The sequence below is a fragment of the Saitoella complicata genome (assembly GCF_001661265.1).
Source record: "Saitoella complicata NRRL Y-17804 unplaced genomic scaffold SAICOscaffold_16, whole genome shotgun sequence".
Lineage (NCBI taxonomy): Eukaryota > Fungi > Ascomycota > Saitoellomycetes > Saitoellales > Saitoellaceae > Saitoella > Saitoella complicata.
In genome coordinates, this window is record NW_017567007.1 from 293,293 (window position 1) to 316,194 (window position 22,902).

The window sequence follows — 22,902 nt, forward strand, 5'->3', positions numbered from 1 at the left end:
CTTCGCCCGGAATTCGACCTCGACCGAGTTCTGGGGTGACCCCTCACTTGTCCCAAATGGGTAAATTGATTAACGACTGCGTAAACACTACCGCCAAAAGCTCATGTTACAAAACGTCGATGATTAAGCCGTTTGGATTTACGTATTCGAAGGATCCTGTGTGGCCACCGCCGGCCGACAGGGATGTCATCGAGCCGCCTGAAGTTGGGAATTCTTTGGAGCCGGAGGGAAGGGGGTATGAGGCTGGGTATGAGGGGTTTGACTGTCCGCAGAGAGGACTGCATTTGGATATGAGCAACTTGCACCTGGGGCATCACAAGAGCTATGGATGTGAAGAGGAGATGTCACCTGTGTCGCCAGTGATGTGGGGTTATCCACAATCTCGCCCAATGTCAACTGTGCATCAGGGAGTTGAGTACGACCAGTACGCCAGGAGGCACTCCTATCAGGTCGATGTGCCTGGCGCATATCCTACATCGCCAGTAAGATCCGAACTGCCACCTCCTCTGCCTCCAAAGAAGCCCGTCGCATCTCCGCGGCGGTATTCTTTTGATACGCGACCCGGATCACGCATCTCAACCTCTTCTGGTGCTTCAGTTCCGCATGCACCTTTCTCGCCAGCTCCGTCAACGTCTACATCCTCGTCATATCGTCATGAAGTTAGTATGCCTCTCCGAACGACTCACCTTCCTTCCTCTATCACACCTGCGCCCATCTTACACCACCGTACGACTTCACCCTACCGCGACCGCCCCCTTCCCTCACCAACACCAGCACCCGAACCCACTCATTACACCCCCCAACCTCAACGGCCATCGCAGCCTCAAATACAAATCATCGACCCATTGACTTCGTTGAGCCACCTCCCCTTCCGGCCCATCCGACTCCCACCCTACTCCCAAGAACTCCGCGACCACCCCAGCATCCACACCTTCGCCCGCACCGCCAACCTTAAACTGCGTCTCATCCGGGACCCAGCTCCTACGCACCCAACCGGTACCTTCCGCGCAGGGGACACGATCAATGGATACGTTGAGGTGGAGGTAGGTGACGGTCTCACACTAGGGAGGCTGGGGAAGAGAAAAGTGGGCGAGGTCAAGGTGGGCGAGGTGGGAGTTGAGGTTGTTGGGTATGAGGAGGTGCATAACGACCGGACACATCCTCAGCGATCCCATGTCTTCTACGCTGCTCGGCAAATATACCAGACACCTTCGAAGGATACAGACGACTACACGTCCCTGATCAACCCCGTCGTACCACATGACGAGTCAGGGTATAAGGAATTGGCGAACGGGAAACACGCCCTTCCCTTTGCATTTGCTCTCCCAATTGATGCGCCGAGTACGTGCAATTTGGGGTATACGGCGAGGGTGCGGTATGCGTTGACTGCGTATGCGAAGATCAAGCTCATGGGTAGCTTCGAAACGGTTGAGAAAACCGTATTGGTGGATGTGGCGGAGGCATGGGATATCCATAACTCGGACGAATACAAGCGCGAAGTCCAAGCGGATGGCGGAAGAGACGGGGTTAGGGTCGAGGCCAGGATGAGGGGGATGTGTGTAGCGGGACGGGTAGCGGAGGTTGAGTTCGATGTGAGCGTACCGGAGGGGAAGAAGGTAAAGCACGTTAAGGCTGAGTTGGTTGACCGGATAACGTTGTTCGGGGATAAGCGCCAAGATCTTCCCACCCCAACGGAGACAACTACGGAAGATGTTATTCTGGAGGAAATGGTAGCCACACATATCGAAACCCTCGACCCACAACAAAGCGGCACCAAGACAAAGCTGCGACTTCAGATCCCGCTTACCGCTCGCACGATTAGGAACACCTCCCTCTTCGAAGTCTCACCCTTCGTCCGCCTCTCACTTCCCTTCGGACTCCTCAAGAAACCCCTGATCATCAATCTTCCACCAATTTCAATCGTACACACCGCGTCTATCGCAGAGACATCAACGAGGGAGGACGTGCTGAGGAAGTACGACGATTTACCGAATCTTTATAGGGTTGTGGAGACTGGTGTGGAGAAGAGACCGGAGATGGAGGTTGTGGAGGCGGAGTGGTATGTGGGTGGGGTGGAGAGGGTGATGTTGTTGGGTGGGGTCGAGGCGCCGGTGAACGGTTGTGACGAGGATGGGTATGTTGATGAGTAGAGGAACGCGTTGGGACGGTATATTAAATAATACCTTCGTTTACCCGCTTAAATGAGGAATGACCTCCCGAGTCCGACCGAAAGCTACGTCCACAGTAATCTTCTGCAGACTTGCTATTTGCTTCGAAAGACGTAGATTCGTCTGACCTTCTCACAGTCAAAGAATCGCCTAAAGCGTCACTAAGGTGAATTTGTGAAAGCAAGCCCTTGGGCCCGGTATGCGTCACCGTGGACCTCCATCGATATCGTGTCTATTTTGGGGGGTGCGAAAAATACCATAGGTCTCACGCGTCTTCTGATTATTTAAAGGATAAGGAGCGCAGTGATGTAATGTATCTTCTGAGAACACTGACAATGACCCTAGACTTCCCCACGGCCTCCATGGGCATACCCATCACGCATCCGACAAAGGCTTCGCAAGCTGAACTGAATAGGCTGAGGCTCTTGCACGGAGCGAGCGGATCACCCAAGGTAAATCAATCGCTTGGTTCCCGAATGAATCTTGCTGACCATCGTCCCCACTTTGAAACAAGCAGCTTCTTGAACACACACCTGTCTTGGTCCACGTCCTCATTGTACTCTTCTTCTCCGTGTCGAGGTTGGGTTCTAGTCGTCGCTGAGCTTCAAGCTGGGTTTCTGGACTTTGAGACCTTATTTATTGAGATGAGCGAATACTTTCTGTAGCTGTAGGCATTTTTGAGCTTTGATTCTTGAGCATTCGATTCTCGACTTTGATATCTCTGCCCACATTTTCTTACGCAGAGGTAACCTTCGCTCCCTTGACCCAATCGAGGTTACCCTCCCCACACTCCCCCCTAATCCTCCAAATCTCATCCACGAGCGCCGTCTGAAACGTCCCTGGTCCCTTGACATCATCCCTCTTCACCGCACGTTCCGCAGCAATACCATAAACAACACACCCCGCCACCGCCGCAACACACTTATCCTCCTCAACAGCCGCACAAGTAGCAATAACCGTCCCAAGCGTACACCCCGACCCCGTAATAAAACCCAACATCGCATCCCCGTTGCTCACACAAAATGTTCGTTCACCATCTGACACGACATCCACGGCCCCACTCACGACAACCGTGTTCTGTTCCCGACGGGCGAGGGTGGAAGCGAGTTCCGCACGGGAGGCGGAGGAGGAGGAGTGGAGGCTGTCTACGCCGCGGGCATGTGCAGAGAGGCCGAGGAGGGCGCGGATTTCGGCTTCGTTGCCTTTGATAATGTCGCAATACCCACCCGCCAAAAACCCCGCCACGGTATCTTTCCTAAACTGCGTCGCTCCAGCACCCACTGGATCCAACAAAACAGGAGTCCCGGCGGTGTTTGCAATTCGTAGAGCCTCGAGCATGGCGACGGGGGATTCAGGGTGTGCGGTACCGATGTTGAGCAACAAGGCGCCGTTGATCTTTGCGAGGTCGGCAGCTTCCAGGGCGTTTTCGGACATGATTGGGGAGGCGCCGATGGCGAGGGATGCGTTCGCTTGGAGGTTTTTGGCGACGTTGTTGGTCATGTGGTGGACGAGTGGACCCTTCTTGCCAATTTGTGTGATGATCTGGGTGATCTTGGTGATGAGGGCGTCGCCAGGGTGGAGGAGGGAGGGGGAAGGAGGAGAGGGGATGAATGGGGCGGGGGTCTTGATGGACGTGAGAAGGGATTTGGCGGCGTCGTATGGGGTTGTAGAGGCCATGATCGCTGACACAATGGCAATACCTGAAATTGACTTTGTCCCCGTGCGACTCTGGAAAAAAAGGCGCTGGATATTGTAGTCCTTAATCCCACCGATCGCGACACATGGAATCTCATACCCAGCATTTTGTTCGATGTAGGAAAGAACTGTCCGGGCGCCCATTGTTCCGACGAGGGGTTTTGTGAGTTTCTTGGTGTTTGTGTCCCAGATTGGGCCAAGGCCAAAGTAATCTGCGCGGCCTGCGATACCAACTTTTGCTTCTTTTATAGAGCCGACAGAAATACCAATGATTGCATCAGGCCCAAGTAACCTTCTTACATCCTTGAGGTCCATATCGTCTTGCCCGACGTGGATTCCGTCTGCGCCAGATGCAAGGACAACGTCGACACGGTCGTTGATCAACAGAGGGACATTATATTCCCGAGTGATCTCGAGTAGTTTCTTGGCCTTCTCGACGAAGAGCCCAGTGTCAGTCTTTTTTTCTCGGAGTTGGACGACGGTACAGCCGCCTTTGATGGCTTCCCGGACATGGGTGTAGATATCTGAACCCTCAGGGATCATGTCCGGGTCTGTGACGAGGTAGAGGGACCAGTCAATCTTGGATTTGTCAATTGGCATGGCTGGTTGTTCGAGGAGGAGTGGTGAGCCGAATAAATCTGAGCGTGTGTGCGTGCCTGCCTGCCTCGACTTGCATCCGCGCTGGCCGTATCGCGCTCCAAGTGGCTTCGTACAAAGTGCTACACCAAAAGGCCCGCGGGTGCATTTATTCACCGTCGTGTTCAGCTGGTCCTGCTCGATTCCACCTTCGTTTTGCTGCCCCGTCCTGTATATACGAGCCTGGCAACACTCAGTCAATGGCCAACCTAACCATCCGCGCTCCTCCTCCTCCGAGAATAACGACGATTGCAACGACAACCCCAGCCGATCCAGACACCTCCTTCTTCAAGGGCAAAAAAGACAAAGAATGGGACAAAGGCCGGAAGTACGGTGTCGTATTCGACGCGGGCTCGAGTGGAACTCGCGTTCAAGTTTATTCCTGGCTCGATCCCACCGCGGCACGCGCGAAGGCAGATGAGGTTGCCTTGGCACAACTCCCCCGCGTGGAGAAAGGAGATCGCAAGGGAAAGAAATGGCAACTCAAAGTCCACCCCGGTATTTCGACCTTCGCACAGAACCCAGCAGAGGTGGGGACACACCTCGCCCCGCTGCTCGAACACGCTCTCTCACTCATCCCACCCTCCAAAATCTCCGAAACGCCCATCTTCCTACTCGCGACCGCGGGGATGCGTTTATTGACACCAGAGCAACAGTCCGCGATCTTAGCCGAGACATGCGCATACACCCGCGCCCACACATCCTTCCTCCTCCCCGACTGCTCCTCACACATCCAAGTCATCCCCGGCGAAGTCGAGGCACTCTACGGCTGGCTCACAATCAACTACCTCCTCGATACCCTTTCCACCCCCCCTACCCCTCAAAACCAACACCCAACCTATGGGTTCTTGGATATGGGCGGCGCGAGCGCACAGATTGCGTTTGCACCGAACGCGACGGAAGCGGAGAGGCATGATGATGATTTGTATTTGGTGCGGTTGAGGACTGTGGGGGGAGTGGGGAGGGAGTGGAGGGTGTTTGTGAGTACGTGGTTGGGGTTTGGGGCGAACGAGGCGCGGAGACGGCATCTTGAGGCTGTTGTTGGGTCGAGTAAGAATAAGGGTGGGGGGACGTATGCTGATCCATGTCTCCCGCCTGGTGCGCTTGACATAGAGACAGTCAACGGGAACACGATCACGTTGGAGGGCACGGGCCAATTCGAGAAATGCTTGAACAGTCTACAGTCACTATTGGGCAAGGATGCGCCGTGTCCGGATTATCCGTGCTTGTTCAACGGCGTCCACGCCCCTCTCATCGATTTCGATATCAACCATTTCCTCGGCGTGTCAGAATATTGGCACGCATCCGAAGATATCTTCGATATGGGCGGTGCGTACGATTATGTCACATACTCCTCCCGCGTCCAAACATTCTGCTCGAAACCCTGGACCGAGATCCTCACCACTCTAACAGCAGGGGGATATGGGAAAAAAGTCGATGAGGAGAGGTTGAAAGAGGCGTGTTTTAAAGCGGGATGGATGCTGGAGGTCTTACATGACGGAATTGGCGTACCACGTCTGCCCGTTGTCGAAGCGGGCCATAACGGGACGAAAGAGCTCGAGGAGGCGGCGGAGGGGAAGGGGTGGAGTGCGGATGCGTTTAGGAGTGTGGATAAGATTGATGGGACGGATGTTAGTTGGACGTTGGGGAGGATGGTCTTGTACGCCTCTTCTCAGGTTTCGCTGATTAGTAGTGTTGCTGGGGTGAAGGCGGTGGAGAAAGTGTCAGAGATGGTCGGGTTCGGACCTAATAAACCCCACGCAGAAGCCTTGTTCCAACCGGGCGGGGAGTACCTCCCACTTCTTCCCGCAAGGGTTCAAGCGGGACTGTTCACGGCGTCGTTTCGACATACGCATACCATCGCCGCTGCGTCGCTGTTCGTATTTGCGTTGTTTGTGGTTGTGATGTTGCTTATGATCGGGCCTGCGAGACGAGCGGCAATGATGAGGAGGGGGGTTAAGGAAGTACAGAAGAGAATCAAGTGGGGGGTCGGAGGAAGAAAGAGGGTTATGGATGCGCATGGGCAGTATGTCAGTGTTGGGACAGCCGAAGATATCGAGCTCGAAGAAGGGAGACGGGAGGCTGGGGTTAGTCCTGATCCGGAAATGGGGATGGGGTATGCTGTAGGGGAGCCAGGGAGGAGAGCGTCTGCGCCGAATATTCGGTCGTCGAGGGGGAGTGGGGTTAGTGCGAGTGTTCCCACCAGCCCCCGCTCATCACGGGTTAAGCGGACGGGAATCCTCACACCTCTTGGCTCCTCCTCGATATCAGCGGATCACACTGCACAGGAGAGCCAGAGCGCGACGAGCTTACCGTTGGGAGGGAGTAGCGCACATTTCGCGATGCGGAGTACGAGTAGCTTAAATTTACCTGGTGAGGGGATGGGGTTGGGTCTGGGAGGGAGGATTGGGAGGAGTGAGAGTCGGGCGAGGATGAGGAGTCGGGATCAGAGTTTGACGAGGGTGGATCTGTAAACATCTTCTTCTAATCCAGCCTCATTCAATTACATGCCTGAAATGTCGGAACTCCCACTTATAACACATGTCTAATAACAACCACCCGCCCCGAAGAATGCTCAACATACGTGATATAATGGTTTCCTCGCCCTCCTCAGGCAGCACCGTAGTTGACTGACTGAACCTCCCGAAGCGAAGCGGCCTCAACGGAGATTGAACGGACGCTAGTGATATGCAATTGCCCAATTGGGTAATCGGCGGCTTTCAAGCGGGTAACGTAGACAATCCGAAACTTAAACTTGGAGGATAAGGCGTATTGTGACGGCAAGGACGTGTCTGGAAATAGGGATTTGAGGGGCTATGAGTACGGACGGGGGGTGATCGAGATAATTGATACTTAGGGCGTTGAGGGAGGGGGTACCACATAGTGCGAGACGGTTTTATTTGGAGAGGTTGGCGGCGGAGGTAATGTAGATTGCGAAGCAGATATAGACATGAGGTAGTAGGTATAGATGATGGTATATTTGTAGTATTTTTCTGATAGAATCTATGCAAGAGCGAGCACAGGAGCGTTCTCAGTACCGATAATATCAACCCATCTCTGTCCACCCAACTCCTCCAAAATCTCATCCTTGATCTTTCGTGGGAGGCCAGGACCTTCGTATCCGAATGCAGTGTAAACCTGAACCAACGACGCACCAGCACGAGCGAACTCCACTGCGTCCTTTCCGTTCGAGATACCTCCGGCACCGATGATGGTGATCTCCTTAGGCAAGTGACGGCGAAGGGTTCGGAGAGCGGTGAGGGCAAGGGGTTTCACGGGGGGTCCGGAGAGACCGCCGATTTCCTCGACGTAGCGGTGGTGGATGAGGTGTGATGGGCGGGAGATAGTGGTGTTTGATACGATGACACCATCGACCTTGGATTCCTTCACGGCCCACGCGATATCCTCGATATCGCTCTCGGTTAAATCAGGGGCGATCTTGACACACACTCGAGGGTTGGGCTCGGCCAGTTTCTCACGCTCGGAGACGACGGCTGTGAGGAGTGATGCCAACATTTCCTTCTTCTGGAGGGATCGGAGGCCTGGGGTGTTGGGTGAGGAGACGTTGATGACCAAGATATCAGCAAAGGCGCCGAGGGCTCTGACGCCCTTGACGTAATCCTCGATCTCCTCGCCTGTCTTGTTCTTGCCGAGGTTGACACCAAGCACCTTTCCGGGTCTCAAGGAGCGAGGCTGACCCGCCGCGTCGGCGACTGCGGCGCCGTCGGGGAATTGAGAGAGAAGGTTGTAGGGCGATGGGAAAGTGTCGATCACCCACTTCCTCACGCGATCCCGGAGACGACGCGCAACGGCTTCGTGACCGTCAGAGTTGAAGCCGTAACGGTTAATCACAGCTTTATCGTCTGGTAATCTGAAGAATCTGGGAAGTGGGTTTCCCGGCTGTGGAAGTGGTGTCACGGATCCGATCTCAACGTAGGAGAAGCCGAGGTCGAAAAGTCCGTCAATAGCTTCGGCTTGTTTGTCGAAGCCTGCGGCCATGGAGACGGGGGAAGAGAATTTCTTGCCGAATGCCTCGACAGCCAATCGCTCATCGTCGGAGACGCGGTCGAAGGGACCGATTCCCATACCCAAACCCTTGATCGCGAGCCAGTGTCCCTGTTCGGGGTCAGTGGTGAGGTGGAGGATTGGCATAGCCGCATAGCGCCAAAGAGCGGATCGGGAATCTGTTGCGTAGAATGCACCGACACCGAGACCGGCAAGGGTGAGAACTCCGTACGCGGCGTTGCGGGCACGAGTGAATGGGGTAGAGGGACGGGTTGCACGGCCGAAAAGGGTGCGCTGACTGATTCGCTGGGTTGTGCGAGCGGTGGATGCGATTGACACCCGGAAGAGGGCTCTGAAGGCCCGCGGGGAGGACATTGTGGTGGGGCTGTAACGAAGATGTGCGATTGCTGGTTTCGGTGAAGCATGTCGTGAATCCGGGGTGCCGCCAACCAAAAAAGTCTCTGCAAAGAAGCAAGGAATCGGACGAAATCTATGATATTTGAGAAGCATAATCTTCGTGTAATCTGTTTGTCTTGCACCCACCAAAGTCTTATCGGTGTGCCAACCCTTATCGTACGAACTCGGCAGGTCAAAGTTCGTCGTTACAAACAGAACACACCAAAATCAACCCGAGCATCCCCAGGGCCAGCGCATCCTATTTTCCTGCGTTACCAAATCCAGACCATCTAAGAACCCGTCGGATCTACCCTCATGTCGCTTTTCAACCCTCTCAGTGACTCCGAGGATGAGGAGATGGAAGTTGGAGTCCAGCTTCCTCAGGAACACATCGATGAAGACATGAGCATCGGCAATGACCAGATGGCTGAGCAGCCTGAGGATCCTATCCCTCCAATGATGGCCCAGGACATCAGCATGCATGAAGCGGACGCTGGTACCGGGCCAGTACACGCCGAGGACCTACAAGAACACCACGAGGAAGAACCCTCAGACGAGGAGGAGGAGGAGGAGGAGGAAGAAGAAGACGACGATGATCCAGTCGTCAAGACTTACGACATCTACACCACCGACCGCCTGAATGAGCACCTCTACCTCTTCCAATACCCCACCCGCCCTAACACCCGCCCTCTAACAACCTCCCGCAACTCCGAACCACTCTCCGCAAAGATCAAGCCTCGTGCCGGCATGATCGAAGTCGACGTCCCCATCGCTCTCGAAAAATACTATGACGAGGACCGTGGACGTGAGTTGGGACAAGCACTCGAGGAAGGACAGGGGTTCGAGAGTGGAGAGGGGAGGTTGTTGGACCGCCAGATTTTCGGCGCACGGATACAGAATAACTGGGGAAACTATATGGTTGGTGTATTACGAGGAGAAGAGCTACATTTGAGTCCGGTGAAGAGTGTGGTACAGTTGAAACAGACGTACAACTATGTCGACAAACTCGACACCCTCGCCAAAGCCCAAAAGAAGACCGAAGGACCTGCTGCTCCTACAGCTGGACCCCGAGCAGTAACGGTCACCGCAAAGGCCGCAAGCTCAGAAGGCCCACAAATCGACTCTAACCTCGCCGCCAAACGGCTCGCGGAAGAAGACAGCTGGGTCCGTCTAAAATGGCACGACGTCGCAGACCCGGAATCAATCAACGTCAGTGGGAACTTGGTACAACCTCCAGTTGCAGAGGGAGAGGACGGCCTGGGTAGGAAGCCGTTGAAGTGTGTGACGAGTGTTGGGGAGTATTTGACGATGTTGAGTGCGCCGAAGACGCAGGTGGAGGGGGAGTTGCAGATGAACGCGAAGCCGGCCAGAAAGATTTCTGCTCCAGTGAAGAAGGAGTAGGGTGGATTCGTGACGATAAGCAAAAGACGGACGAGTGAAGCTTGTCGACATCAAGAATGTGAAGGGAGAAGAACAGCCATGGGAAGAGATCTCGACGAGTAGAGGGATCCGGAGAAGGAGGAGTGGGGATGCGTTGTGAATGTCGTTAAGTCGTAGGAAAGGAAGTAACTTCTTACGAAAACGAGCATTACCAGACATTGAAGATCATATAAGTACAATTTATCTTGTGGGTTGTGGTTACCCGTGAGGTGTCAAAGTTGTCCCTAACGCTCGGCGGGCCTTCTCACGCGCATGCCATACAGTGAAGGCCCAACCGCATGAACAAGTAGGGTAGTATGAGGCAAAGCTGAAGACGACGGCCTCGAAAAGACTCGAGAAACATTGCTGCCCCATAAAAGATTTGCAGATGCAGATGCTGCTCTCCAAGTCCTTGAAGACCCACCCTCAACTCCTTTCGCACGGCCCTTGCTCGATGATGTCGCTCGCACCGGCCCGCAGTGCGCTGCAGCGCCTGAACGTACGACGAACGCGTACGACGTCGAAGACAAATACGTCGCAATTGCAATGAGCCGATATTCACATTTAGAAAAGTCGCTGCCGACATTGAGCGAGAAGATCAAGACCTCAAAGGTCCTATCATTAAGCATTCTCGACGTGCGCTGGCTGATCGACTCGTGAGCAGGTCTTGATGGTCGGCGCGGGCGGCATTGGGTGTGAGCTGTTGAAGAATTTAACATTGACTGGTTTTGGAGAAATTCACATGGTTTGTGTTGTTTCGCTGTTTGCAGCGTCCCGTGCTGATTTGGTGGTGGGATAGGTTGACCTCGATACCATCGATCTTTCAAATCTGAATCGCCAATTCCTCTTCAGAAAAGAACACATCAAGAGGTCGAAAGCATTGGTAGGACTACGCAAACGCTCTCATAAGATAGCGTGTCTAACATTCTCACTCAGGTTGCCAAAGAATCCGCAGCGAAGTTCAACCCAGATGTCAAACTCGTCGCACACCACGCCAATATCAAGGATCCCGAATTCTCCGTGTCCTGGTTCGCATCTTTCGACATCGTCTTCAACGCTCTCGACAACCTCGACGCACGCCGCTACGTAAACCAGATGTGTCTCGCCGCCGACGTACCCTTAATCGAATCCGGCACCACCGGATTCCTCGGACAAGTCCAGGTTATCAAGGGAGGGAAGACGGAGTGCTACGACTGTAACCCGAAAGAAGTACCTAAGAGTTTTCCGGTGTGTACGATCCGTAGTACGCCGTCCCAGCCGATCCATTGTATTGTATGGGCAAAATCATATCTCTTCCCGCAGCTGTTCGGGTTAGATGAGGAGGATGCGGGAGATGTTACACATACCGATGAAGACAACAAGGAAGAAGTGAAAACACTCCGTGCGGAAGCAGAACAACTTAAACGGATTCGAGAGAGCATGGGTACGGACGGGTTCGCGAGGATGGTATGGGAAAAGGTGTTTGAGAAGGATGTGGAGCGGTTACGGGGGATGGAAGATATGTGGAAACACAGGGAGAAGCCGCATGTACTCAAATATGATGATCTGGGCGCTAAAGTTGCAGAGGGCGAAGAGCTTGCCAAGCATGATCAGAAGGTCTGGGACGCAGAGGAGAGTTTCGCAGTCTTCATCGACTCCCTCAACCGCCTCTCAACCCGCCTCACCGCACTCCAGAAGGCTGGTAAGGAAGGCAGCCCACCTCCCATCCTCTCTTTCGACAAAGACGACACGGACACCCTCGACTTCGTCGCCGCCGCCTCAAACATCCGTTCCCTCATCTTCCACATACCCACCAAATCCAAATTCGAGATCAAGCAAATGGCAGGTAACATCATCCCCGCCATCGCTACCACGAATGCGATCGTTGCGGGCGTTTGCGTGTTGCAGGCGTTCAAGGTGTTAAAAGGAAAGTGGGACGAGGCGCGGATGGTGTTTCTGAGTAGGAGGGCGGAGAGGGCGTTTAATTCCGAACCGTTGCGACCACCTAATTCGGTTTGTGAGGTTTGTGCTGTTGGGCGAGCTTCGATCAATGTTAATTTGGAGCGAACGACGATTGAGCAACTCGTGTCATATCTGACGGGTCCTCTGGGGTATGGCGAGGAAATCAGTATCATGACGGATAAGCTGCTGTATGATGTCGATTTCGATGATAACCTTGAGAGAACGTTGGGGGAGATGGGAATCACTGATGGGACATTTTTGACTGTCGTGGACGAGAACGACGCGGACGACGATTATGAAACGCGACAGAATCTCGTTCTTAACGTCGCCAATTCGCCGGAAGAGGAGCCTCAGGTGCAGCCGGCGGATTGCTCTATTCCACGGAAACCAAAACCAGCACCCATGGCACAGGAGAACGACTCTATCCCCGCAGATGTTAACCCAAAGAAGCGATCGCTGGAGAGTGATGATCATCAAGATGATATCAGGAAGCGCGGGCGCGTGGCGGAAGAGGATGGTGTCGTCAGGGCTACGGAGACGATTGTGATTGAAGACGATGATGGTGTTATCACTCTGGATTAGGCGGAGGTCAAGGGAATATAGTCAGATATACCCCGATAGGACTGGATTATGGTTTATAACCGTATATCCTGACTGATAAAATATCGATTCAAAGAAAGCACCAACCCTGTATTGCCTTTCATGCTCAGTGAAACCTTGCCAGATCCTCAACAATCCTACCCACTTCTTCTAGAGAAACGGGTAACCTATCAGCCTCAGTATTTCCTTCCACAACAGCCTGCTGATCCTCCGGACTCAGCTCCAAAAACTGCTCGATGAGATCCCCGTCGATGCAGCGTAGTGGTGCGTCAGCATACTTGCGTTCGTTTCGCAGTGCTCGCCATGGGGCGTGCTCAAGACCTCCGACACCCCTGATCACCTGTGTGAGGTTGTTCTGTAGTTTGTCCAACATGTCAAATTTATCCGGATTCACCACGCCGAAAATGCCGATTGAGCCATCTACAGTGACAAACAGAGATTTCGGAGTGACCGCTGCGCCTTCAGTTTCTGCAGGTGACAACGACGACACCAGTTGTCCTTGTCTGATCTTGTTCACCATTTCGCCAACTCTGAACTCGCTCACAATTTGTAGCCTTGTCTGTTCCAACTCCGTTGGTGCTGTGGTATCTCTCTTGTAGATAACGAGATTGCCCTCGGCTTCACCACCGACGTAGGTGTCATCGTTAATGGCGTCTACAGCTGTCATCCACAATGCGGCGTAGTCTCTTGCGATCTCTTCAAGTGAGTTGTCGGCAGTATTGAAACGCAGTGCGAAGACGGACTTCATCAAGTCACCCACGACAACGATGGAACCCTTAACAGAAAGCGTGAGGACGATGGTCGCGGAACGTTTCGATGCAATCTGTTTGAACTGATCTGCGCCTTGGGCAGTGGGGTTGTAAGAATGTATGTAAACCTGTAGGTCTCGTTTGTCAGCAAATATGTCCTCCTTCAGGTCTTCCGTATCCTACCACTGAATTTGATCCGAAGACGAGATGGCCTTCCACCATATCAATGCAGTACACATTACCCTTGGTCTCCATTTCTGACACCAACGACAATTTCTTTTCGCCGGTCACTTCGAACACCAACAACCTGCCCTTCTTTGCTTCGTCGTCTTCAGGCAACGAGCATCCCGTACCCACGACAATTAAGTCACCGCCGTTCTCTGCTAGTGGCAGACACGCGATGCTACTGACCATTTCCCACTCATCCATCTCAAAAGCATCAGTAATATCGAACGTCGCATCATCAACAATCCTCAAGTAACTCCTCTGGTCTTCGTCTCCAGTCGTCTCGTCTACTATGAGCTTCATCGTCAAAACACCAAACACCTTTGCACGTGGGTGATGTACGATCCGTCTTGGAAGTTCACCTAAGGGAACTGTCCGGATGTGCAGCTTCTGGATGGAGTCGATAGTACCAATCTTCAACCCATCCTCGGAAGCGATCACAAGTGATGAAGGGAACGCAGGAGAATTGAATGGTGTCATATCCACAGCTTCACGAAGATTGACAGCCGAATACGCAATCCTTCCCCTACTACCGTAGATGATCGTCGGGCGATCCGAAGTGGCAAAGACACTATTCGTATAGCCCATTCTGGTAAGCCGAAGTTCATGGGTTCCGAGATTCGTAGCTTTACGATCGGACAGGGAGCCAGACGTAGCATCCACAGAATACGTGTACAGCGTTCCTTCTCCCATGGACACCATCAAGACCGGATTTGGAACATCGGCAAGCTGCGTGACGAGGGTGTTGCGCGGAATAACCTGACCACCCAACTCCTCGGACGCAACAACCTTCAACTCCGGCAAAGACAGGAGATGTACCGATGGCTGTGTCCACAATCCGACGGAGCAGAACGGCCCGCCTTCCGGAGAAATGTCGACGCATGCGATCTCATGAGGGAACGTGCTTCTTGCGACTTCAACGGCGCCGTCCGTGAGGTTGAGCAAGACGACAACACCACCACCAAGAGCAACGACAGCTCTGTCACGCGAGATAGAGGCCGTAATGATCTTGGTTTCCAGTGCACTCCAGGTTGCTCGGACCATACCACCCTCAGCATCAACCACCAAGACCTGAGATGGCGTAACCTGCACCAACTGCCCACCAGTGATATTCGCTGTAGCAAGCGTTGGCTCATTCAACGCAAAGCCATTAAACTCCTCCAGCTCCTCAATATCACCCTCCTCACTATTCGGATCGAGTCTGAGTACTCTCGTCTCGTTAACAAAAGAGACAACGAGAGTACTGTCCACGTCAGATCCCAGATCCGGTTTTAACGCCCACACGTGTCGGATCCCAGGCATATCCCCAACGACGGCCAGTTCATCAAGCCCAACTCCATGCTTTACCACACGTAAACTTCCATCCCTGTATGCTCCACTACAGGTTACGATCTGTCCTTCTCCAACCTGATCCGACTGACAGATCAGCGCAAAATCTGAAATAGGCGCAAGGTTGGTCATGGATTGCAGAATACGGATGTTCATGCCAGTCTCCGCGTCCCGTTCGCCGAGAATCTGGATGAGTTGCGAGTCCCCGTAGTGAGACCCAACAAAGACGTGTGCAGCATCAAGATATGAGAGCGTTGACGGGATAGATGTTTCGCCGATTTTGCTGACCTGGATATCGCGGACGACAGAATCTTGGATGATCAGAAGAAGAACGTACAAGTTACCGTAGTCATCGCCCAAGAGATATCTCGATCCGTCTGCATCAATTTGCGCGTATGCGGAGAAGATAGTCGGGTCAATCGGCCTTTTCAGAGGAGATTGCAACTCCTCGTGGAAGTATGTAATGGTCTGCTCGCCCACAATGATCAAACCACCAACCGGCGCCGGCAACCCGATCAACAACTTCGCTCCCTGATCCAAATCACCAGCCTTCAACTCCGTCTCAGTTAATTCTTTTTCGCCTTTCAAGGCGATCTCATACGTCTTCATACGTCGTTGTTGTTCATTGTCCCGATATAACACCGCAACAACCGGGTTCTTCTTCTCACTGTGCACCATACTCAACGCGACGACATTGAGCTCCGGTAGCCTTATTCCATAAGGCTCCTCCAACTGACCAACTTCGAGTTTGGCTTTCTTCCGCTTATCACGGGATGGCTGAGCCATGGGCACGATACTCAACAGCCCCTGATACAAGTGCATAACCATACACCGCTGCAACGGGTCCACCAAACTAATGCTCCCGCACTCTGGTTGTCTAAGTACGTGATCATGTAGGTTTCCGATACTCCGTTCGTTTACGATTGTCTTCTTCTCGGCATCCCAGGAAAGGGTGAAGTAATCGTACATGTCCGTACCGACCAGGATATGATCACTTCTGGCATCTTCGGGGCGGAAGGCTTGGATGACAGTTACACGGCCGTATACTGTGAATTCGTGGTCGAAGTGGAGCGTGCCAGTTTCGAGGGAAAGTGTGTGGATTTCGATGCGGTTTGCCTTGCTGCAAACGCCTTGTTAGTAGGATAACGGGGAACTCAACAAGGACGTTTACCTCAGAATCAAGTTCTGCTCCGTCGGCGACGTGAAGTAGGCTTTAATTGCATGACGAACAGACGTCGCCTTATGGGCAGACACAACGTAGCCGGCAGCCGCCATCGTTGGTCAAGTAGATGAGATGATCTAAAGTTGTAATATGGTGAAGAAACGATTCTCTTCCAGCTTGTCAGATCTCCAAAGTCGTCGAGGTAGGGTGGTCGTCTCGTCGTTACGTCAGGCAGCGTACGATGCACCCCGCTGCAGGAATGCAAACATCGCTGAAGTATGGACAAGTCCTGACAGTTTGGGCAGTAATTTGGATGGCAGAATCGTTTCCGTATCAATCTACGATACCTAGATAATATTTCATCTCTTGCGGATGCATCTTTCCTCCTCTCAAGGCTGCCCGTCCTTCACCACATCCAAAATACTCAAGCCCTCCAAATCCACAACTGCCCTTTGATACCTTACTCCGCAGCCGGCGTCTGTGTCTGTCCTTCTACTCCCTCCATATGCTCTACCGCTGCCTGCGCCTGTCCACCCTCACCGCCCGGCGCCGGGGTCTCCACAACCCTTGCAGCCGCATCTCCTCCTACAGGCCCGGGTCCAGCCGTCGCCGCCGGACTCGCCTGCGGTCCTGGTCCACTCAACAAACTCGACATAGGCACCCCATGTGCTTGTCCTCCCTGCATCTGCGCCAACTGAGCCTGCTGCGCTTCGTATTGTTGAATCTGTTGCGCGTGAGCGACTTGTGCTGCTTGTGCTTGTGCCGCGTAGTATGCTTCGTAGTGAGCTTGTTGTTCGGGTGTTGCAATTGGGGGTGCGGGTTGTTGGTAGTAAGGATGGGGATGTGCTGGGACGTGCGGAGGGTAGGAGTAGGTGGCGTAGGTATGGGGATAGGAGGGTTGCATTGGCGGTGGGAGAATTGGGGTGTGTGATTGTATTGGTGGGAGGGTTGCCAATGGTGGTTGCAGTGTCTGGAGGGTTGGTCCTGCGACATTGGGGAGAGGAAAGATTTGGAGAGTTGGTTGCTGCATAGTAACTGGTGCGGGCTCGACTCGAGGGGTTGGGGCTGCGGTGACGGGGGTGGATGTCGGTTGCTGCTGTGTACTGCGGAAGAGAGCAACGGCGGCCTCCAATGCGTTGTGATCGTCGTTTTGCATCGCCACACTTGTCTTGCCTGACTTCCTCTCCTTCACTTGTCTGTACGTGGTCGTTCTCGGGATAATATCACACAAGAACTCCAGATCATCCCTCCTCGCCACGGCGTTCGCCAAATCCTTATACCGCAACGTTTTCGCTCCATCCAAGCGCGACTGGGCATGTCCAGCCGCAGCCAGGTGCTGAATAAACATCTCTGTAGCCACTGAGATGAGAAAAGTGGCAGGCGCTGAGCATTGAGTAATCTCGTCGTCGACCTTGATGATCTTCTTGATGCGAGCAAGAGGGAGGAGTGTCGTGCCGTCTGGCTGTCGCGGAGGAATTGGAGGATGAGCCTTTGGCTTGACGACAGCAGCTTGAGGATTGTTCATGACGACGAAGGAGAACGACCGAGCTTTTCAACGGCAATGGAGATGCGTGTTGCGTTCCCAAAGGTTCAGAACGCGTTGAGGCACGCGCTGCAGCTAAATGACTGTTAAAAATTGGCCAAGACCTCATTTGCTTCTTGTTGGATTAAGCGACAAAAGCTGGTTGTGTAGTGTAGTGGTCATCACTTTCCGTTTTGAACGCTCAGCGACAACTTCGGAACAACCCCGGTTCGAACCCGGGCACGACCTTTTTTCATGTTTCCTCTTGCTGTCTGAACACCCGAGACGACCGGAATGCTTTCCTGCAGTAGCGCAGTGGCCATCTTACTCCCTTCCACAACGGGCTCGGTCCAAGGATATGAGTGATCTTGCCACACCTTCGTCAGAGTTTTTAACCCAACAACTATAACGCCAGCCGGCCCCATGGCTAACGCCATCAGCAAAGTTCCGCGAGCCGTGGTTGACTGAGTATGGAGGTAATCTTTATGGAAGTCAGGGTTGCCACACGAGACTCGTTTATCACATTTAAAAAAAAATGCAGGTAAAATGGAGTTCATAAGCTACTTCGTGAGAAGGCTGTTTCCCCTCTCCAAAACGCTAGGGGTGGCGCATATGCAAAAACGTCAACTATCACACAGGGGAACCTAACTTCGGCAATAACTGCGAGTATGTCTATTTTTTTCGCTCTTCCAACAAGCTCGGGCTCTCTTGAGTTCTTGATCAAGAGCGATATATAGCTTGGCTTGCGGCACGAGCCCAACGGTGAATTCGAATGTATACGCAATTGATATACGTATATGCTCGAGCTCCTAACAATACAAACACCGAGAGGGACTTATTCGCGAGCACAAAGGCAGACTTTCAAGGTCTATCCTATATGTCATTGTTAGGGCATCAGCCGGAGATACACGGGTCCCTTCCAGGGGACCAAAACAGGTCGTGCCCGGGTTCGAACCGGGGTTATTCGGAAGTTGTCGCCCAAGAAGCGCTCAAAACCGAAAGTGATGACCACTACACTACACAACCGGTGTTGTGTGCCGGGGTTGTCGCAAATGTAATTGAATGCAAACCGTTTGAAGATTGGTTTCGAAGCTTCACCTTTCTCGTTCCCTCACAACCTGTGATCACGATACACTCCACCCACCATCCACATTCACAACGCTTCCCGTCATAGGCTTATTCGTAGTCTACGGAAGGGCAACCTCTGCTGCCTCTTTAACGGTTTCCAACCATCCACATTCACAACTCTTCGTGCTTCTGCACTCACTTCGGAAGCAGCTCCTTCAGCTCTGACAAGACACTCTTCCTGAAACCGTTGATGGTGCTGTGACGAGCATCGCGACGCGCATCCATCTTGACCTTAACGGCTTGGGAAGTTATCTCATCCCTCAACCCCTGAGGAAGAAGGCGAGCCGATGGTTTGGGACAGTGCTTGGAGATAGCTGCTTGTGCGAGCATATTCCAGGTCTTCTGCGTAGTTTCAAACACCGCAGCGACCTTAGCAGCAGCCTCTGCCTTCTCTGCAAAATACATGGCCTTCAGGCGAGCCGCATCCACCAGCATCTGCTCGGCTTCAGGCTCGGACGCCCGCCTTATCTCCCTGTCGTAGTCCATCTGGCCGGACCAGGGCAAAATAGCTTCCTTGAAGGTACAGTACTCCGTCTCGACCGTTAGCTTAAGCTTCTTCGAACGAACAACTTTCTCCGGGGTTGCAACTACCACGGGGACGGCAACTTCCTCGAGGATGGCGACTTCCTTCGGAACAGAACAACTAGACACCTCGTTCAAGAGCACATCTTGGAGCTCGGAACCGCCCTTCGTGGTGTAGAGGATTTCGACCATGTCCTCCCCGGTGGCCTCGGCCTCACAGGCGGCACCTGAAAACAGGGCCCAAAGGCGCTCAGACTCTTCCCGATCCTCAACCACAAGCCAGGCAGGGTGGTCAGCCAAGGAGTGGGCCAAGCACCCGCAGGAGCATCCCTTCCTATTGTCAAACAACTTGGAGTCCTTTTCTGAGTCGCTAATGGACTCCACTTCAGTCTCTCGGCTGTCGTCAGATTTGGAGTCCTCCCCAGTGTCACTCTCGTACTCCACTTCAGTCTCCTCGTCTGCAGCGAAGTAGCAGATGGACCTCTTCCTTTTTCGGTCACCTTAACTTCAACAACTTCTTCTTCACCGGTCATCTTGACCGTGATATCTTCCTCAAACGGCCCAACAACCCCCATAAAGGCGGTGAAAGCGGTAACAGCGTAGTAAGAGTAAGCGGAAGAAGTAAAAGCCAACATACTTGCAAGACATCTCTAGTACTACGTACTTGATAGTAGTGAAAGTGGTGGAGAGAGTGGGTAGAGAGTTTGCAAGAGTGGTTGATTTGGAAAAAAAACGAACAGAGGATGAACAGAGCAGATACGCTAACGACAAGGCTTTGGTCACGATGACACTCGCAGTGGGTACTCTGCAGCTTCCGGATGCGGAGGTGCTAGCGCGCCTATTCTGGTGCTGAGGATCGGATCGGAGCGCACAAAAGCTGGCTCGCTCAGTGAAGATGAACCTGAAGAATATGAATTGTCGTTATTGATCATACGACTCCTGTTTATCACAAACAACTTTGGAATCGCTGTTTCTTTTGATCATATTCTGTCACGGCAACCTTGACCCGTGACCGGGGATTTCGCCGGAGATACATGGGAGGCAGGCTAGTCCTATAAGTGACAAGCTAATAGAAGGTTATGCCTATATATCAATCTACTCCCATACCAGGGTCGGTGGAGTTTTCGTTGCCACTGACGAAAGTCTTGCTGCATCGGCGACCGTGGGTACAATGGTTGGCAGTCATCAACATAGTATTGCTGATACGACAGCACCATATTGAACGTAAAGCCCTGTTTAGACCATGTACAAGGGATCGTTGCATTTACGTGTTGTTTAAGCAAAGTGATTTCGCAGATCTGGAGGCTTGGGTTCAAATGTTTTAATTTCGCACGTTACACTGAGTGTATTTACCGTTGGCATAACACTGTCGATTAAGCTTGGTACTACATCTTTTAGCAGCCGTATGAGCTCCTATAAGTCGTCCGAGAATATATAGGTCATTTCCTCTTCCCGATAATCCCATCATGACAACCCAGCTCGCGACCAGCCGTGGGAACAATCTGAGCAGCTTCTAACACGTATCAATCATACCCGGAATTATACAGCAAATGGGCATACATTGTGCGATATAACATTCAATAGGCCTTCCAAGCTGCCCGTCCTTCGCCTTTATGACGTAAAATCGCGTATCTTGCTGGTGCACCGCTGTCACCGCGACGAATCCGGTCAACGGAGTCAAGCTCGAAGCAGAGCTTTCTTCATAGGAGATTTTCGGATCATGCAGGGAATGTAATGGGTTGATCAAGAATAGAGCAGATTCTTTCATGTTCTTCTTGTGGTATCCAACCAAAACCAAGCAATACGCCAAAATCCCCGCACATGCTCTCTTTCTTATCTATAACTATCCCCATCCTCTGTCTTCCCCTCACCTCCATCAACAGCCGCCGACTACGGCAAGATCTCACTCCAAATATACGGAAACAACACCTGACAAGCCTTCACAAACACCGCCCCACTATGCACAACCATAACCGGCCACATCACAAGGCTACTCTCCGCGAAAATCAAATAAATAGCATAAATCGCCACCGCGAAAAAGTGCATAAACAGGACGAGTGGTTGACGCCTGATACCGGAAAGGAGAGAAACGGGACCCTCGACACAGGGGCCACCGAGCTGGAAGTAGCGGAAACAACCGTTTTGGAGGGCGCGGAGACGGTTGTCGTTGGCGGCGAAGAGGGCGTAGAGGGCCATTGCTAGGATATTGACGACGGAGCTCAGGTGCTTTCGTTGCCAGTGGAATTTCTCCATTTGCCGTACCACTAGGTCGCGGTTCGAGAGTGTTGGTACAAGGGAGGGGGAGAGGAGGTCCCGGAGGAGAACGACGTCGGTGAAGGCGACTGTCATGCCTCCGCCTGTGAGGGGATGCCGCATGTTCATTGCGTCGCCGAGGACAATGATACCGGGGGTTTTGTTGACGGATGGTGGAAGGAAGGAGTTGGGCATTGTTCGTAATCTTTGGGTCTCCAATGCGTCTTTGAATGATGGTTTAATCGATTCTGGCAGCTCCGGTAATACTGTATCCTCCAAATACTTCTTCAGCGCGCCTGATCCGACGCTTGGGAGCTTCCCTGGCACGTCCACCAAGATTCTCGTGTCGTGGGTGCCGATCTGGTAGACGAGGACTGGTGGGTTATTGCCGAGAATGACATGTCCGTGATTTGGCGCAGGTAGGTCCGCATCCTTCAACACCAAGCCGACAAAATGTGATCTGACAGCCGGTTGTTTCGGAATATACTTTGACCGGAATTTGGAGAAACATCCGTCCGCGATGAGTGTTAATGGAGCGAAGTGATGCTGAGGAGTTGTGGTACTCTTAACCGTACAAGTAATACCAAGAGCAGCGCCAGTAACGCTGTTAGTGAAGATGTTATTCGCAGTCGCTTCGAGAACAGACACATTCGGCGCCTTGAGCGCAGCCTCGCGTAACTTCATCACGAACCGTCCATGGTGGAAACTCTTTCCGCGTTCTGGTACACCCTCCGTCGAAGTATAAGGAATAGCAACACCCTCATTGTGGTATATGCAGTGGTATCCATGTACGGGAATCGCGTCAATGCCCTCCAGACAATCCGCGAGACCTAGCTGATGCAGCGCCTTGACACCTCCGGGCTGTAGAAGTTCTCCGACAATACGATCTGGTTCAGACATATCGCGTTCTGCGAAACCGTCAGCATACATCCACGACTCTTACCGAAGAAGCCGAACTCACCGATCAGGAGAACCTTGCGGCCCTGCTTTCCCAACGCGACCGCAGCAGCCGAACCAAGGATACCCGCGCCAACGATGATAACATCATGCTCTCTCTCTGTTCTCGTGACCATCCTGCTTTCTCCGTTTCGATTGTACAAGAGCGTCTAAGGGGTGTCGGGCAAGAAAAGGTCGACTCGTACGACGGCGACT

At 52.8% G+C, this 22,902-nt stretch overlaps 11 protein-coding genes and 2 non-coding genes across 13 annotated transcripts; 5 read left to right on the forward strand and 8 right to left on the reverse strand.

Annotated features, from left to right (window-relative positions):
- Positions 1-56: 56 nt before the first annotated feature.
- SAICODRAFT_26219 (uncharacterized protein) lies at positions 57-2,150 on the forward strand (the record flags this gene model as incomplete). The annotated part of the gene is made up of 1 exon (XM_019166921.1): positions 57-2,150. One exon carries the CDS (start codon positions 57-59, stop codon positions 2,148-2,150), a length of 2,094 nt encoding a protein of 697 aa, XP_019023274.1.
- Positions 2,151-2,903: 753 nt separating this feature from the next.
- Positions 2,904-4,463, reverse strand: SAICODRAFT_58783 (Hydroxyethylthiazole kinase; the record flags this gene model as incomplete). Its single annotated transcript, XM_019169631.1, has 1 exon — positions 2,904-4,463. One exon carries the CDS (start codon positions 4,461-4,463, stop codon positions 2,904-2,906), a length of 1,560 nt encoding a protein of 519 aa, XP_019023275.1.
- On the forward strand, positions 4,462-7,022 carry SAICODRAFT_66485 (uncharacterized protein; the record flags this gene model as incomplete). The annotated part of the gene is made up of 5 exons (XM_019170235.1): positions 4,462-4,468; positions 4,821-6,202; positions 6,230-6,487; positions 6,627-6,682; positions 6,859-7,022. 5 exons carry the CDS (start codon positions 4,462-4,464, stop codon positions 6,971-6,973), a joined length of 1,818 nt encoding a protein of 605 aa, XP_019023276.1. The 3' UTR covers positions 6,974-7,022.
- A 434-nt stretch (positions 7,023-7,456) lies between these two features.
- SAICODRAFT_82067 (mitochondrial Dihydroorotate dehydrogenase) lies at positions 7,457-8,860 on the reverse strand. Its single transcript, XM_019171265.1, has one exon. The coding sequence runs from the start codon at positions 8,649-8,651 to the stop codon at positions 7,503-7,505; it is 1,149 nt and encodes a 382-aa protein (XP_019023277.1). The 5' UTR covers positions 8,652-8,860; the 3' UTR covers positions 7,457-7,502.
- Positions 8,861-9,235: 375 nt separating this feature from the next.
- SAICODRAFT_30920 (uncharacterized protein) lies at positions 9,236-10,432 on the forward strand. The gene has a single exon (XM_019167792.1). The coding sequence runs from the start codon at positions 9,258-9,260 to the stop codon at positions 10,299-10,301; it is 1,044 nt and encodes a 347-aa protein (XP_019023278.1). The 5' UTR covers positions 9,236-9,257; the 3' UTR covers positions 10,302-10,432.
- A 433-nt stretch (positions 10,433-10,865) lies between these two features.
- SAICODRAFT_58766 (putative ubiquitin-like activating enzyme) lies at positions 10,866-12,842 on the forward strand (the record flags this gene model as incomplete). The annotated part of the gene is made up of 4 exons (XM_019169628.1): positions 10,866-10,931; positions 10,984-11,064; positions 11,119-11,202; positions 11,256-12,842. 4 exons carry the CDS (start codon positions 10,866-10,868, stop codon positions 12,840-12,842), a joined length of 1,818 nt encoding a protein of 605 aa, XP_019023279.1.
- A 124-nt stretch (positions 12,843-12,966) lies between these two features.
- SAICODRAFT_26225 (uncharacterized protein) lies at positions 12,967-16,438 on the reverse strand (the record flags this gene model as incomplete). The annotated part of the gene is made up of 3 exons (XM_019166922.1): positions 12,967-13,737; positions 13,793-16,283; positions 16,335-16,438. 3 exons carry the CDS (start codon positions 16,436-16,438, stop codon positions 12,967-12,969), a joined length of 3,366 nt encoding a protein of 1,121 aa, XP_019023280.1.
- Positions 16,439-16,636: 198 nt separating this feature from the next.
- On the reverse strand, positions 16,637-17,685 carry SAICODRAFT_30923 (uncharacterized protein). The gene has a single exon (XM_019167793.1). The coding sequence runs from the start codon at positions 17,479-17,481 to the stop codon at positions 16,786-16,788; it is 696 nt and encodes a 231-aa protein (XP_019023281.1). The 5' UTR covers positions 17,482-17,685; the 3' UTR covers positions 16,637-16,785.
- On the reverse strand, positions 17,539-17,850 carry SAICODRAFT_58584 (histone-fold-containing protein; the record flags this gene model as incomplete). Its single annotated transcript, XM_019169618.1, has 1 exon — positions 17,539-17,850. A coding segment is annotated over one exon (312 nt), but the record flags the coding sequence as incomplete, so codon positions are not given.
- A 158-nt stretch (positions 17,851-18,008) lies between these two features.
- On the forward strand, positions 18,009-18,096 carry SAICODRAFT_t105. The gene has a single exon. It is a non-coding gene; the product is annotated as a tRNA-Gln (tRNA).
- A 685-nt stretch (positions 18,097-18,781) lies between these two features.
- Positions 18,782-18,873, reverse strand: SAICODRAFT_t111. Its single transcript has one exon. It is a non-coding gene; the product is annotated as a tRNA-Gln (tRNA).
- Positions 18,874-18,981: 108 nt separating this feature from the next.
- On the reverse strand, positions 18,982-20,152 carry SAICODRAFT_30924 (uncharacterized protein). Its single transcript, XM_019167794.1, has one exon. It carries the CDS (start codon positions 19,687-19,689, stop codon positions 19,111-19,113), a length of 579 nt encoding a protein of 192 aa, XP_019023283.1. The 5' UTR covers positions 19,690-20,152; the 3' UTR covers positions 18,982-19,110.
- A 1,096-nt stretch (positions 20,153-21,248) lies between these two features.
- Positions 21,249-22,823, reverse strand: SAICODRAFT_94284 (SE-domain-containing protein; the record flags this gene model as incomplete). Its single annotated transcript, XM_019171928.1, has 2 exons — positions 21,249-22,658; positions 22,712-22,823. The coding sequence occupies 2 exons, from the start codon at positions 22,821-22,823 to the stop codon at positions 21,388-21,390; spliced, it is 1,383 nt and encodes a 460-aa protein (XP_019023284.1). The 3' UTR covers positions 21,249-21,387.
- Between the last annotated feature and the right edge of the window lie 79 nt (positions 22,824-22,902).